Source organism: Miniopterus schreibersii (assembly GCF_964146895.1).
Source record: "Miniopterus schreibersii genome assembly, chromosome: 20".
Classification (NCBI taxonomy): Eukaryota; Metazoa; Chordata; class Mammalia; order Chiroptera; family Miniopteridae; genus Miniopterus; species Miniopterus schreibersii.
Window position 1 is genome coordinate 11,695,473 of NC_138122.1, and position 15,371 is coordinate 11,710,843.

The 15,371-nt window shown below is 55.3% G+C and overlaps 1 protein-coding gene across 1 annotated transcript; it reads left to right on the forward strand.

The window, feature by feature from the left end:
• Window positions 1–1,223: 1,223 nt before the first annotated feature.
• On the forward strand, window positions 1,224–13,894 carry ROBO4 (roundabout guidance receptor 4). Its single transcript, XM_081123020.1, has 18 exons — window positions 1,224–1,359; window positions 1,636–1,965; window positions 2,251–2,408; window positions 2,595–2,715; window positions 2,994–3,106; window positions 3,205–3,433; window positions 3,676–3,788; window positions 4,182–4,350; window positions 4,512–4,697; window positions 4,824–4,866; window positions 6,733–6,869; window positions 6,981–7,241; window positions 10,548–10,655; window positions 10,752–10,887; window positions 11,020–11,274; window positions 11,394–11,752; window positions 12,906–13,109; window positions 13,224–13,894. Exons 1-17 carry the CDS (start codon window positions 1,290–1,292, stop codon window positions 13,061–13,063), a joined length of 2,946 nt encoding a protein of 981 aa, XP_080979146.1. The 5' UTR covers window positions 1,224–1,289; the 3' UTR covers window positions 13,064–13,109; window positions 13,224–13,894.
• Window positions 13,895–15,371: the final 1,477 nt, after the last annotated feature.

Below are 15,371 nucleotides of genomic sequence, written 5' to 3' on the forward strand. Positions count from 1 at the left end.
GCCCTCTTGATAGGCTGTTAGGGTTGTGGCCGTGGCTGGTGCTGAGGCCAGGCTGGGAAGCGGGGGGAGGGAGGGAGTCAGCTGGGTTAGGGGCCCCACAGAGGAGCTGGCCAGGAACAATTGGAAACAAAGGCTGGACAGTCTTCCGTTGAGCCCCCAGAGCCCGGCTTGGCTTTCCGGGAACAGCTCCAGGAAATGGCTGAGATTCCAGATTTGGAAGGAAGAGACCTGTAAACAGGAGGTGGGCTCTGAGAGGGGAGTGTAGCTTCTCTTGGGGGGGGGGGGGAGGAGGGGAGGGAAGCAGGGGTGTGAGTCCTGACACTTCAGGCTCAGAAGCTACAGGCCTGTCTGCAGCAGACACAGGTTTCAGGACTGCAAAGACTCTTCAAGATCAGACTCAAACCCCATCCCTGGGCCTGAAAAGTACCCCTGCCCAGGATGCTTGAATAGTACTGATGGGATATGCATAAAAATAACAATATTGCGTAAGCTGATCGCTTATAATACATTAGGTTACCGTACAAAGTTGTTTATGTTTTATCGCATCTCGTCCCTACTCCAGTCCTCAAAGTACAAGCTACTATTATTATTCCCACACACAGGTAAGTGACTTACTGGGGTTAAGGAACGTGCCCAAGGTCTTCCAGAAGCTTATTCCATCTATCTCTGAGCTGAATAGGAACACACAGTGACATCTCCAGCTTGTCCCAGAGCCTCTGAATCCTTCCTACCTCTGTCCTGCTCAGCCCCTGCCCCTCAGTCCTCGGGGAATGAGTGGGCCGAGGAGTGACCGCTCCACTCCACTCAGTTTCCTCAGCCCACGGCCCACTGTCCTCTGTCTTGGGCTCCTTCCTGCTGTGCCCTGAGATCCCACCTCTGGGTTTCTATCCTGCTCTAGCGAGGGTCGCTGGGAAGCAGATAAGAATGACTCGAGGCGTAAATGCAGGCTTAGGGTTAAGGTTCAAGGCTGTGGTTAGAGTCCCTGCAGTGTGAGGATTACCGTTAAGAAATCTCAGACTAGATCACAAGGTAAACCCTAAGGCTAGGGCTGAAGTCAAGGGTTGTGGCCAGAGGGTCAGGGGCAGAGAACTTCTCTCCTCTGGGCTCCTCCCAGTTCTTCAAGGCACCGAGGCCAGGCAGGAAGCATTGGTTTCCTCAAAGCTGCTTCCCTCTGGGGCAGCCTCAGCCACAAACAACCACCGCCGCCCGCCCGCCCCTCCTTCCCTCGCTGTGAGCTCAGAGCAGCCGGACAGAGTGCTTGGGACCAGGACAGAGACCTGAGGGCAGCCATGGGCTCCGGAGGAGTGGGCCTCCTTGGGGTCCGCTGGCCCCTGCCTCTCCTGCTTCTGCTCCGCGTGGGTGAGTGTGGCCGCCCCTCTGCTAGCCCGCCCTCCCTTGATCCAAGGCCTGGCCAGGGAAGAAGCGCCCCCTTGCTCCTTTGCCTCCCTTTGTGGTAAGGGTACAAGAGACGATGATGATGATGATGATGATGTATGTGTGAGACAGACAGACGGAGAGTTCAAAAGGCTCCTCCTCTTTGAACTGATCTCCAGATGAGAGAAGGCAGATGAGGAATGCAGGGATCTGGGGGCCTGGTGGGAGTCAGACAGGGCTCCACCTCTTTTTCCCTTCCAGGAGGCACAGCTCAGGACTTTCCACCCCAGATCCTAGTCCACCCACAGGACCAGCTGCTCCAGGGCCCTGGCCCCGCCAAGATGAGCTGCCAAGCCTCAGGCCAGCCACCTCCCACCATCCGCTGGCTGCTGAATGGGCAGCCCCTGAGCATGGGGCCCCCATACATATACGACCTCCAACCTGATGGAACCCTGCTGCTGTGGCGGCCCCCTGCCCGGGGACACGCCCGCGACAACCAGGCCCTACCCTCAGACCTGGGCATCTACACATGTGAGGCCAGCAACCAGCTGGGCACAGCCGTGAGCAACGGTGCTCAGCTGTCTGTGGCTGGTGAGGCCTGGGAAGGGAGCCCAGGCTGGGGCACACCTGGGTGATGTGCCCTCGGCGAAGGAGATTTGAAGGGACACCTGTGGGGGGAGATTCAGGCTGGGAAATGGGAGGGGGGAGCTGAGTTGAGAGCAAACCCAGATGGAACACCTGGGAGGGGGGCTCTGAAGAGTGGACGCTGTCAGTGAAAAAATAGAATGGAGCAGGTGTGGTAGGAGACACCAAGGGGGCCCTTTGGGGAGGGGAAGGTGGGCGCTGCTCCCTGCAGAGCCTCCCTTCTCCCCACAGCCCTTCTGGAGGATTTCCAGGTCCAGCCTCAGGACACGGTGGCCACAGTGGGCCAGCAGGTGACCCTGGAATGTGAACCGCCCTCTGGCCACCCAAAGCCCACAGTCACCTGGTGGAAGGATGGGAAACCCCTGGCCCTCCAGCCAGGGCGGCACTTGGTAAGTGTAGTTCCCTTCCCCATACTTCTCCTCGTCCTGGCACTACTGAGCACACCTCAAGGGGCTAACACCCCCCCCCCCCCAGCCTCAGGTGCCCTGCAGAATGTGAGGGAAGGAAAGCAGTGAGGCCTTCAGCTTCCCTCCCAGCCAGAGCCCCTCCTCCTCACAGTGCGCCTGCCCTGACAGGTGTCCGGGGGCTCCTTGAGGATGGTCAGAGCAGAGAAGAGCGACGCAGGGACCTATATATGTGTGGCCACCAACAAAGCTGGACAACGGGAGAGCCGGGCAGCCAGGGTGTCTGTCCAGGGTAAAGAAGGGTAGCTAAAGTCAGGGCCAATGCGGGGGCCTCCAGTTAGGCTAGTGTGGTCTGGTTTGGATTGAGGTTAGGGTATGTGGGGTTCAACCTGGGATGGGCATCAGAGTGGTGTGGACCCCATTTTAGGGGTGGCTTCCCCATCTAACAGTGAAACAGCGCTCCAGTCCTGGGGAAGCTGGGAGTCTGGTTTCTCAGCAGCTAAGGGTTACCCTACTCCTCAGGCCCTTCCCTCCGGCCTGTAGCCCCCACCCCAGCCCTGTTTCCCACAGAGCATCCTCTCGAGCTGCTGGCTGAGCACATTCAGCTAGAAAATGTGACCCTGCTGAACCCCGATCCCTCCAAGGGCACCAAGTCTGGGCCTGCTGTGTGGCTCAGCTGGAAGGTGAGGCCCGGGACCCAGGGATAGAGCTAGGCCAGGACTCAAGAAAGGACTGATCATGAGCCCCTGACCCCTCTGCCTTTCTCGGGACTCTCTCCCAGGTAAGCGGCCGAGCTGCCTCTGCTCTGTCCTACACAGCGCTGTTCAGGACCCAGTCGGCACCAGGAGGCCAGGGAGCTCCGTGGGCAGAGGCCCTGCTGGCTGGCTGGCAGAACGCAGAGCTTGGGGGCCTCCAGTGGGGCCAAGACTACGAATTCAAAGTGAGACCATCCTTCGGCCAGGCTCGAGGCCCTGACAGCAATGTGCTGCTCCTGAGGCTGCCTGAGCAAGGTCAGGGACAGATGCCCCCAGAACCCAACAGTAGACCCTCTGGTCCCTTCTTGCCTGTGGGGTCCTGGAGGACTGTCCCACTGCAGTCTGGGGAGGGGGTGCCTACTCCTGGACTCCCTTCTGCCCTGCTCAGACAGGCAGAGCTCTTACTCCATCAGTATGGCCTCTGACCCTGTGTCCCCATCCCAGCTCCCTCCCGGGTCCTCTCCCTCATTCCTTACAGCCTCTCTCCCTCTCCCCAGTGCCCAGTGCCCCTCCACAGGAGGTAACCCTAAAACCTGGCAATGGCAGTGTCCTTGTAAACTGGGTCCCACCACCTGCTGAAAACCACAATGGCATCATCCGCAGCTACCAGGTACCCCCACAAGCTGATACACCCCTTCCTAATGGTGCCAGGACCTCCCTCTTCCCTGGCATCCTGCATGCCCTTGCTCTGGGCACTGAGAAATGTACCTGTGCAGAGAAGTGAGGGAGCATCTGCCAGACCCAGCCAGGCAGTTATATACCTGATCTCTTTTCATCTCACAGTCCACGTGGGTTCTTATCCCCAATTTACAGGCATGGAAGGTGAGGCTGAGGTCAGAATGTAGGGCACAGGACAGGAATAGAAGTGTGGGTGCAAGTGTGGGAAGTGTCCCCTGGTAAACCCCAAGGCAGGATGACTACAGGCTCAAAGTCTGACCTACAGATGATGGGTTCAGCAGCTGGGATGGTGCCAGGGGCGCTGCTCACCCCTGCTTGTCCTTAGGTGTGGAGCCTGAGCAACACCTCATTGCCCTCAACCAACTGGACAGTGGCAGGCGAGCAGACCCAGCTGGAGATCCCCACCCACGTGCCAGGTTCCTACTGCGTACAGGTGGCTGCAGTCACTGGGGCTGGGGCTGGGGAGCCCAGCAGCCCTGTGTGCCTCGTTTTAGGTGAGGGCAGTCTCCACTGATCCCACCCGTATCCCTCAACCCCAGTTCCCACCTCCCTCTCTCCCCCGTTCCCACCTCATACTCCCAGCCCCTCCCCCCTTCTCTGTCCAACCCTCATCGCCTCACCTGCCCCCTACCCCTGAGCTCCAAATTCCCTACAGAGCAGACCATGGAGCGAGCAGCCCGGGAGCCCAGGGACCATGGCCCGTGGACCCTGGAGCAGCTGAGAGCCACTCTGAGGCGTCCAGAGGTCATCGCCTCCGGGGGTGTTGTGCTCTGGCTGCTGCTGCTGGGCATCACTGTGTGTGTCCACTGCCGGCGCCGCACTGGGGTGCACCTGGGCCCAGGTGAGAGAGTGCAGTGGGCTCCAGGTGGCCAGGGCTCCCTGGGTCCAGTAAGAACACTGTGGGGGGTTAGATCTCTAGCCTGGTGCTGGGGACTCTGGACTTAGCCTCCTTCCTGCCCTCTCTCAGGTCTGTACAGGTATACCAGCGAGGACGCCATCCTAAAGCACAGGTGAGAGATGAAAGGGGACGGGCCTGAGGGGAGGGAGGGACAGGGGACCGAGGGTTAGTGGAGCTGGGACAGAGAACTGGACAGAGTCTCCCCTACTCCAGGCAGTTGGGAATCCTAGTACCTGTGTCCCTCCTCAACTCCAACAGAGAATGATTTTCTCTTTCACACCATTTGACAGAGAATAAACTGAGCGTCATAAACTTAAGTGACTTAGCCCAAGGCAGCACAGCTGGCCTTCTGAACTCCTAATCCAGTGCTCTTGTCACCGACCTCTCACTGATAATACTACTGACTACACTTTCCTGCTGACTCTTTCTCCTGGGTGGAGGGTAACTAGCATGGGAGGGCCAGCCGAATTTCTAATTTTCTCTGTACACTCAGTGTTCACCTAGCCGTGCCTTGGCTTTTGGTAAATATTCAACTATTTAGCTGTCTTTCCTTCACAATGATCCGCCCACAGTTCCACTAGAGGGCGCTCTGCCCCGACACCTTAGATTCTTACTCTTTTCAGCAGTGGCGATTGCAGGTGCCTCTGCTCCAAGTGTGTTTGGCTCCCAGAGCGAGTCTGCGGTCATGAGACAAGATACTAAGAAAGCATTCTTTTTAATCCTGTTGGCTGAGCTTTACACGAAATAACCACTTCATCTGCCCCCATTTTCCAGCTATCTATCTCATTAGATTTCCTCTGGGAGGTCTCACATCCCAGATCTGCATCTTTCAACAGAAATTTATCAAGGACCTACTATGTGCCAGACACATCCAGCCAGACCATTTTGCTATCAGTTTCGCAGCTCAGAGCAAGGTTCCAAGCTGGTGCTGTGTTCCTGCATTTTTCTATGCTCACGGGCCTTTCTCTTTAGTTACTGCCTGGGCTTTGTCTGCTCTGCCCTAAACTTTCTCTGCCCCCCCCCCCAAGACTTTATTCCTGTCCTCGAGGGAGACTCATTCATTCCTTTAGAACAGTCTCCATCTCCATCAGTCTAGACAGAGATATCCATGCTAGTGTACGAACACAGCCCAGAGTTGGAAGACAAAAACATGTACAAGATACATGGAAGAGATTAGGGCAGGTAAATACAGGAGGAAGTTTCCACGTTTACCCTGACAGAAGAAGGCCAAAGAGGGCAGCCAGAAATAGCCGCACTGTTCACAGGGAAAGGACTGGTTGGGGCATTGCGTGTGAGATGGGTCAGAGCAAAGGATAAGATTAGGGAGCTGGAAGCCAGACCAATGAGGGCCCTGTTAGCGATGCTAGGCAGCTGGGCTCTCTCTTGGTAAATGGGGAGCCACTGAAGGTTTCAGGCAGAGAAGTGCTTTGGTCTGATCCCTGTTGTTGAAAGATCACGGGCAGCCAGCATGCCCCCTCCCGTCCCCCCACCTCCAGTTCAAGGGGAACCAGACTAGAGGTAGAGAGGCCAACATTCTGGTAGCAGGCCCCTGTTCTGCCAGCGTGTGGCCTAACGTTTCCTCCTTCCAGCTCACAGCATCAGCCTCATATGGAAGCTGTTACTTTCACAGAACCTGGGGCTTCGAGAGGCTGGCAGACTTACTCCCAGGGGTGTACAGCTGGGCTGTGGCTGACGGGCATTTTCAAACTGGGTTTATCTTGCTCCAGATATAAGCTCTTTCTGTCTTAGCACACAGCTGTGTCTCCTAGCCCTGGGCAACCTAGACTTCCTCTGATCCCAGGATAAGAAAGGGCACTGAGTTGGAGGCATCAGATCAGAGATTTTAAGGAGGCTGAAGGGCTTAAATGTAGGCAAAATAAAGCCTATATCACCATCTGCTCCACCCTTTCAGCTACCCTCTGGTTCTCACTTCACTGTTTCTCCTGCCCTTACCCCCCACCCCACTTCCTTGCCCCAGGATGGACCACAGCGACTCCCCCTGGCTGGCAGACACTTGGCGATCCACCTCTGGCTCCCAGGACCTGAGCAGCAGCAGCAGTCTTAGCAGCCGGCTGGGAGTGGACCCCCGGGACCCACTAGACCCCCGTTGCTCCTGTGAGCATGCCCAGGGTGGGCAGGGCCTAGCTTTGGAACAGAGATCCCAGGGCTGGACAGAGACATGGGGCAGGATGAGTTCACCATCATTCCTCTTGTTTTTGACTGCAGTGATCTCCTGGGATCCCCGCAGCCCTGGTGTGCCCCTGCTTCCCGACACCAGCACTTTCTACGGCTCCCTCATCACTGAGCCTTCCAGCCCCCCGGTCCGGCCAAGCCCCCGGACCCCAGCTATCAGGCACCTCCGACCCCAGCGGGCCCGGCTCTCCAGCCCCTGGCCCAGCTCAGACAGCCTCTGCAGCCGCAGGGGGCTCTCTTGCCCACGCTTTTCCGTGGCCCCCGCAGAGGCTTGGAAGGCCAAAAAGAAGCAAGGTAAGGGTGGGGAAGACAGACGCAGCCTGGAGCAGGGAGGGACCAGGAGTGGGCATGTGGCCACAATGTGGCCTGGGGTCTTGAAGACAGGTAAGGGGAGCACCCCACCCACAGCTTCCATTCTCCTGTCCTCGTGGATGCCCGTCAGCAAAGCACTCAGCTAGGGGCATGCCGGCCTCGGCCCATGTTTTGGTTTGGCCACACCAGTAGTGAGTGCTGCTTCTGCAGTCAACTCAGCTCAACAAGTGTTTAATAAGCGCCAGGACCAGACTCAGAGAGACCAGACTCGGTCCTTGCCCTCTAAGGGCTCAAAGCCTAATGAAAGTGCCTGACGGGCACACAAGTCATTCCAGAGCCTGGCAGAATGTGATCAGTGCTGGCCTGAAGCCTCCAGCTCCGGTGAACAGCCCCCTGTGCTCCACATGCGGGCCTGCCGAGGCACGACTCCCAGCCAGCTTCCCAGGGGAGTATTTCCTCCCCGCCGAATTTCTCCTGACTTCCAGCAGCCTGCTTTGACTTTCCAGAGAGAAATAATTAGTCTCTGTTTCTTTAACAACCACTATGTTAGATGCTTTACTTATATTTATTTTATTTAATCCTCGCAACACATTGACTTGGTTGATTATTTCTCTAATTTTACAGACAGGGAAAGAGGAATAGAATTGGGCAACTTGTTCAAAATCCCATGTCAATAAGCTGAACTCAGATCTGAAGTCAGAGTGGTCTGCTCCCAAGGGCTACTGTGAACCTCTCTGGGGACATCCTTGGGAAATCCTATCCTCTTTCTGACTTTTTCCTCCCATCTCTGAACATTGGCCTGTACTCTACCTACTGCCTTCATGAGCCTTCTATAACGATTAGCAAGATCTACAATGTTCAACAGCCAAAGTTTTCTAAAGTTTATAATCAAATTTTTATTAAGACAAATATGGATTCTGAGTATTAAGAGCTTGTCCAATATGCAAAATATTATGACTCTAAATATTAGTGAAGCTGGCATTTTTTCCAGCTTTGCCTCCAAGCTATTGCATTAGAAGTTCTCAGTGCTACTAAAGTACCAACTAAAAAGAGGTTGCATGAATCTCATTTAAAAACCAGCTTCCCTATGGTGAACTACATGGCTTTGAATAGAGCCGATAGCCCCTCTTAGAATATTAACACTACTGGGAAAGGGTGAATAGTTTTCTGCAGTCGATTCTTAAGAAAGGGTCCAATTCTGAGATGAGGCTTCCTGACCTCCCTCAGGAGTTTAGACCCTCCCTTCACCCGTGTCTCTCTTCATCCCAGCCCCACCCCACAACTGCCCCAGGATGGGCTGACCACAATGACCCCTGTGGACTGGTGGAGACTTCGCCTACCTCTGGCTCCCAGGGCCTCAGCAGCTCCGGCAACATCATGCTCTGATCTTGCCCAGAGCCGTGGCTTTGGCTCTACTGCTGTCACCTAGTCCAAGACTGATGCTTCTTCATTTTCTGAAACTGGCAGGCTCTCTCGGTGCCCCTACTCCCCTTAACCGACATTCCTTTTTCTATTTGACCTTAGTTGGGCATTTTCTCCATAATGGATATTATCACAACTGCACTCTCCCATGTCCTATCCATTATATTGGGTTCTTAGTTCCAAGTGCTTTGCTAGATACATACACTGAATAGTCTCATTAATTCAAACAAATATTTGTTGCAATTCAGATATGGCCAATGAGATTTGGCTTAACCTTGATAACATTTTTATTGTAGAGTTTATCCAAATAACACTAAAATTAAAATCCAAGTAATTCCAAGCAAGGCGGGAGGAAGCTTTTTATTACCAGAATCCTTTAGAGGAGATAAAAAAGGGTGAGAATACAGCCTTTTCCAGGATTGACCTTTTCCCCTCCCTTTCCATACCATCAACCAACCAACCAACATGTGTCCCCATTTCTAAACTTAGGAAGCCAGGCGCTAGATAAGATAAAGCTGATGATGGCAGAGTTGGAGCACCTGATGTTGGCCTCCCTAGGTCAGACAACTAAAGGAAATGTACAAAAACCAAACCAGGCAAAGTACAAAAGCAAACTTCGATGGAGGCAGTCCAGCCATTGTGTGGGTTTTCATCCCAGTGGCTTAGAAGATCTGGCCACTGTACATGGATTCCCAGGGCCCAGATGGGGTGTTAGTCTTGTCCCTGCTCTGAACTGCCCATGGTGCCCCCCAGGTCCTTGAAATTAGATCGACTAGACAGCTCTACCTTGAAGGTCCCTCCTAGCCTTTGGTCTGGGCCTCTGATCATGGGACACTAATCTGAAGGCTGTTTCTTTCCTCCTTTGCCCTGGTTCCTGGTGTTGAGATAATCTATTATCTTGTATTTCTATTACCCAGTTTCCTCTCTGGTTTACTTAGATCCACTTGGGTTCTGGCCTGATCAGGAAACATTGTCCATGGCTGGGTCTGTTCTTGCAGTTACCTCAGCTTCTCTATTGTTGGAGTTCACTCAGCCTTGTCTCTAAGTGTGATTCACCTATGAGAATCACGTATGTACTTGTTTACACCTGCATCTCTAATAGCATCCATCAGTCACTCATTTAGTCGACAAATACTGACTCTATGGGCAGGGCATCGCCTCTTTGGGTGAGACCAACACATCTTCCTACTCTAGAGTTCCTCTTCCCATCACACCTGGCCTGGTCTAGGGTTACTTGGTTTTGTCTCCATTCAGCACAATTTGACAGTCCAACCCATTTCCCAGGTGAGAGGCACTCGAGTTTCTCAGGGCAGGGCTAGCCAGAACCATGTGAGATTTTCACAATGCGAAAAATGGAAATTAATAGACTCTCTCCAAGGAAAGAAGGAGCACATGTCGTCAAAGAGCCAAAATTACTGAGAAGAGCAACCATGTGAAGATACAGAGAGCAGGAAGATGGGAATGTATACCGTAAGGGAAAAGAAAACTATTAGGTGCCAGGAACTTTCCGATCTGTTTTTATTTAATTGGAAAAACCATCATTTGAAGTGGGGTTTACAAATGAAACTGAGGCTCAGAAAGGTTAATGGATTTACCAGAGGTCACGCAGCTACTGTATGGCTCAGCTGGGCGATCGACGAGAGCCCATTTTTTGACCCCAAGCCTAGTGCTCTTTCTACCCTATTACAGCTGCCTGGCTGAAGGCTGGAAGGGGGAGGAGACAATGGAGAGAGGTTCTTTCCTCTTTTCTCTGAGTTCAGGGGCCCTAAAGTGTAATTGGATGACAAGGCTGAAGCTGGAACCTGCAGTTGGGGTCTGAAAAGCCCACCCTGGCTTGTCCCCCAACTACTGACATTTCCTTTGCAGAGCTGCACCAGGCCAACAGCTCCCCGCTGCTCCGGGCCAGCCGCCCTGTGGAGCTCTGGGCCTGGGAGCTGGGGAATAAAGGCTCCAAGAACCTCTCCCAAAGCCCCGGTGAGAGGAAGTGAGGCAGGGAGGGGGGCTGGGGGGCAGGCCAGGTTGGGGCTGAGGGGGTTCTGCCATGCTCATGCCCAGGCTATTGCTCCCCAGGCGCCGTGCCCCGAACTCTGGTTGCCTGGCGGGCCCTGGGACCGCAGCTCCTCAGCTCCTCCCATGAGCTCACTTGCCCTCTCCCACCAGCACCACTCCCTGCTCATGAAGCCCCCACTCAGAACCAGCAGACCCAGTAAGAGGGCATGGGGTCAAAAAGCAGGGCGGGGGGCTTGGGGGAGGTGAGGGCTGTTAGCTGAGCTGGGACGGGGCTGGGGGACGGTGAGCAGGGACTAACCATCCTGCCATCTCTGTCTTACCCCGTCAGGCACTCAGTGGAGCCCCAAGCTCCCTCCTCCCTCCCACTGTCAGCAGCCCCCATTCCCACCTTCACCCTCTCTGGTACCTCCAGCCACTCCAGCCACTCCAGCCGCCAGGCCTCCTCCCTCTCGGGCCCCAGCCCAACCTCCAGTCGCCTGTCCAGCTCTTCACTGTCATCCCTGGGGGAGGATCAGGACAGTGTGCTGACTCCTGAGGAGGTGGCCCTGTGCCTGGAGCTCAGCGAGGGTGAGGAGACCCCCAGGTGAGTAGCCCGAGTGAAAGCCGAAGGCTTAGAGCATGCTGGTCCCCGCCTCCTTCCACCCCTCCTTGAGCGGAGCGTTTGGCCTACCCCACGGCAACCATCGTGCTCCCTCTTCCTAGGAACGGTGTCTCTCCCACGCCAAGGGCTCCTTCACCCCCCAGCACCTACGGGTACATCAGCGTCCCCACCGCTTCAGAGCTGGCAGACATGGGCAGGCCTGGAGGCGGGGTAGGGCCCGAGGCGGGGAGCTTGTTGTGCCCACCCCGGCCCTGCCTCACGCCCACCCCCAGCGAGGGCTCCTTGGCCAATGGCTGGGGCTCAGCCTCCGAGGACAACGCCCCCAGTGCCAGAGCCAGCCTGGTCAGCTCCTCCGACGGCTCCTTCCTCGCCGATGCCCACTTCGCTCGGGCCCTGGCAGTGGCCGTGGACAGCCTCGGCTTCGGTCTGGAGCCCAGGGAGGCAGACTGCGTCTTCACGGGTACGTTCCCCCCTCCCCTCCTTGGAGTGGGCACGGCTCCTGCAAGACCCCTTCTCCCCAACCAAGAGGCAAAGCTTCCTAATCCTGGTCTGCGCCACTGTCCTTAAAACAGCCAGTTTATTAGACGATTACTGCGCCCCAGGCTCTATGATAAGCACTTTACATACATCCAGTAACAGAACCTCTGGGAGGAATGTTCTTTATTCTTTTCCAAATGAGGACACTAAGTCAGACAGGTTTATTTATTTTATTTTTATTTTTATAAATATGTCTTTACTGATTTCAGGGAGAGGAAAGGAGAGAGAGAGAGAGAAACATCAACGATGAGAGAGTCACTGATCATCTGCCTCCTGCACGCCCCCGACTGGGGATCGAGCCAAAACACGGGCACAGGCAGGGGCCCTGACCTGGAATGGAACTGTGACCCCTGGTTCATGGGCTGGTGCTCAACCACTGAGCCACAACAGCTGGGCGAAACAGGTTTATTAACTTGCCCAAGGTCACCCATGAGAACAAGGACAGATGGCTCAAGTCTGAAGCCTGGAGGCAGCCAACTGCGATCCAGTTCCCTACCTCCAGGATGCCCCTCTCACCCAGACGGGGGTGTCCAGGAAAGTGGCCCCCCAGCCTCTTTCACCTCTGCCGCGCTTCCAAGCCCTTCTTCTTGCCTTGCCTGTGGCTGTGGCTGTGGGAGGAGCAGCTGGGCTCACCCTTCACATGGGTAGCAGGGTGGACCATTATCTCCATGGCCACAGAGGGAGTCAGGGCTCCCTGTGCCCCTTTGGTGTCCCTGCCTCACCTGCTCTATCAGATCCCCTCTACCCATCTCATGAACCCTAACTCTATCCTACACCCCCAAGCTTGTGGTGCACGAGAGAACAAGGATCATCCAGGGCAGAAGTTCCCATAAGGGGGGGGGTGCCGGGGAGGGGGTGAGTGTGGGCAAAAGGCTGGTTAGAGACATTCTCTCTACAGAAACTAACGGACTGTCTTCCTGTCCCCGGGGCTGGGGCCACTGAGACTGATGGACCAAGTTGGGGTTAGATTATGTTTAGGGTTGGGTGTATGCCTTAAGTTGGCCCCAACCTTTCTGCCCTAAACTGGTTCCCAGGGGTGAAGGTCAACCCTCCACAGATATCTCTACCCTCCACAGGTGCCTCATCACCTCCCTCCCCCCGGGATGACCTCTTCCTGACCCCCACCCTCTCCCTGCCCCTGTGGGAGTGGCAGTCAGACTGGCTAGAGGACGTGGAGAACAGCCACATCCAGCGACTGGGAAGGGGACTCCCTCCCTGGCCCCCCGACTCTTAGAACTCTCCCCAGAGAAGTCATCTCAGCTGTCCTACACCCAAGGCCAGTAAGTGTCGTCTGCCTGGCTTGTTGTGGTTCTGGGAGGAGCCATGAGGGAGCCTGGGGTCTGGCAAGAGAGACAGGAGCAGGGGGATAACTCCACTCTCCAATTCTCCTATAGGCTCCTCCTGAGGCATATCCCTGAGACCCCCCAAGAAGAGACTTGGAACTCCCTCTCCTATCAGCCACTGGCCCTAAGGGAGAGCGGGCTCTGGACCGGAGGTCCTGTTCTGTGCTCCTCTGCAGCTGGGCACACCTTGCCCAACGGGCCTCCAGGAGAGCTCTCCCTCCTTGATCGTGAAAATGAATGAAACAGCATGAAATCAGAGCAAAGCAGACCTGGAGCCTCGGGAGCAGAGTTCTCTCTCCACTGGATGCCCTTGCTTTTCCTCTGCTCTGTCCAACCCCACAACCAAACGGTTTGGCTTCAGGAGCAACCCATCTCCTCATCTCCCACCCACGGGGATCATGAACTGTGGGGGAGCCAGAGGTCTCTCTGGGGGACAACGGCAGCTTGTGGGGTAGGCCGTGGAGGAAGGGGCTCCTCAAGCCTCCCCTCAGCCTCACTGGATGGCTGTTCCCAGAGGCCGCTCAGCTCCCACCACACCAGGTAAAGGAGACAGAGCAGTGCCCCTGAGGCCAGGAGGCCCAACCCAGCACCAAGGCAAAGGCTGCAGATGGACCAGAGGGGCAGCTAAAGGGAAGGAGGTGAGAAAGTGGGACAAAAACACCCTCCTCACATTGCTGTCACTGTGAGCCTAAGGAATTAATACTGTAACATGGCAATGACTTGAGTTCTGTGAGATCTTTCCCCAGCATCGTTTTGGGGGTAGGGCGGGGGGGGTGGATTACAGGAAGAATTGCCTGAGCTAGAAAGGGAGCAAGCATCTATTGACAATTGGGGGTGTCACTCATCTCTGTTCTGTAACTAAGGGGAAAATTATGTCCATCTATCAAACTTTAAGCAGAATCTAGGAAAGGGGGGGCTCTGCTGGTCTGAGCAACTTTTCCTGAGAAGACAACTCCTGCTTTCAACAGCCCCAGCCCCCTCCCCAAAGACCAGCCCCAAATGGTTTCTTAAAGTAGACAAAGTAGCTCATTCCACAAAAGGTAGAGCCAACTGTCCTGGTTGGCTAGTGCACAGCCCCCCACCAAACAGCAGAACGTAGGACAGGTGGGGCAGACTTGCAGGGCCTAAGCCACGGAAAGTGCCTGAGAGCAGGTAATGGCATCCTTCTCACTGGGCAGGAAAGGTCAGGGCAGGATCCTCAAGTTGAGGGGATGCACTGAACACGACCAGGGCCACAGGAAGACACCTTCAGGAAGGGTCGATTGGAAAGGGCCCTGAAAGGGGGTGATAATCCCCCAAACCCCAGTAGCTCTCCTGGAGGCCACTCTACTTTGGAGGCTGAGCAGGGCAGGGCCTGGGGGCCGGTGCTGCCTGGATCACCCTCATCTGGCCAGTCTGGGCCGGAGGGTGTGACCCAGGAGGAGGGACCAGTGCTGCAGATATGCATCCTTCCTCTCTCATTGCTTTTCCTTTTCTGGAATTTGCTTTTCTTTTAGCTTCCTGGTAAAATGCCTTTGAAAAACATTCCAACCCTGTTGCTAGACCAAAGGAGAAAAGGGGATCTGTGCACACTTAGAACAGACCAGCAGCAGAGGTCGGAGCCTGGGCACGAAGGGCAGTGGCAACCCCAAGAGCCCTCAAGGTTCCTGAGCCAGGGGAGAGCTACCGAGAAGGAAACAGACCTCAGCTCACCAGTGAGTGGCACTGGCTGTGAGTGAGAGGGTGATAGGGAGCGTGGCATTCATGGCCAACATTTTTTAAATTCTGTGCCAGCCAAACCAATCACATCTGGGCCAAACCAATCACATCTGGGCCTAACCTGGCCAGGAGGTGCTGTTTGCACCTCTGTGAGGAGGGAGGCACAGGGGTTGAAAAGCCTGTTTCTCCTTCTTGACCAGGGTTCCCCCATCACTGCCTCCTTTCTTTGAGTTTTAAAAATTATTACCAGGGCATATTTCCTTGCAAGAGAGAAGATACACCCCAGAGGGGGCACTAAGGGAGGGCCCAGCTGTTCTCCGAGGACAGGATAAGCTTCTCGTGGTTATTTGGAAGGTCCCTCTGGCTGTAACTGGGGGGACAGTTCAGCTCCCTTGGGGGCAGGACAGGTCGAGTCTCTTAGACCTGTCCACACTGAGTTTTGACGGAGAAGTTCAAATGGAAGTGCACTGACATACACCCCCTGGCAGCGCCCTTTCTTCC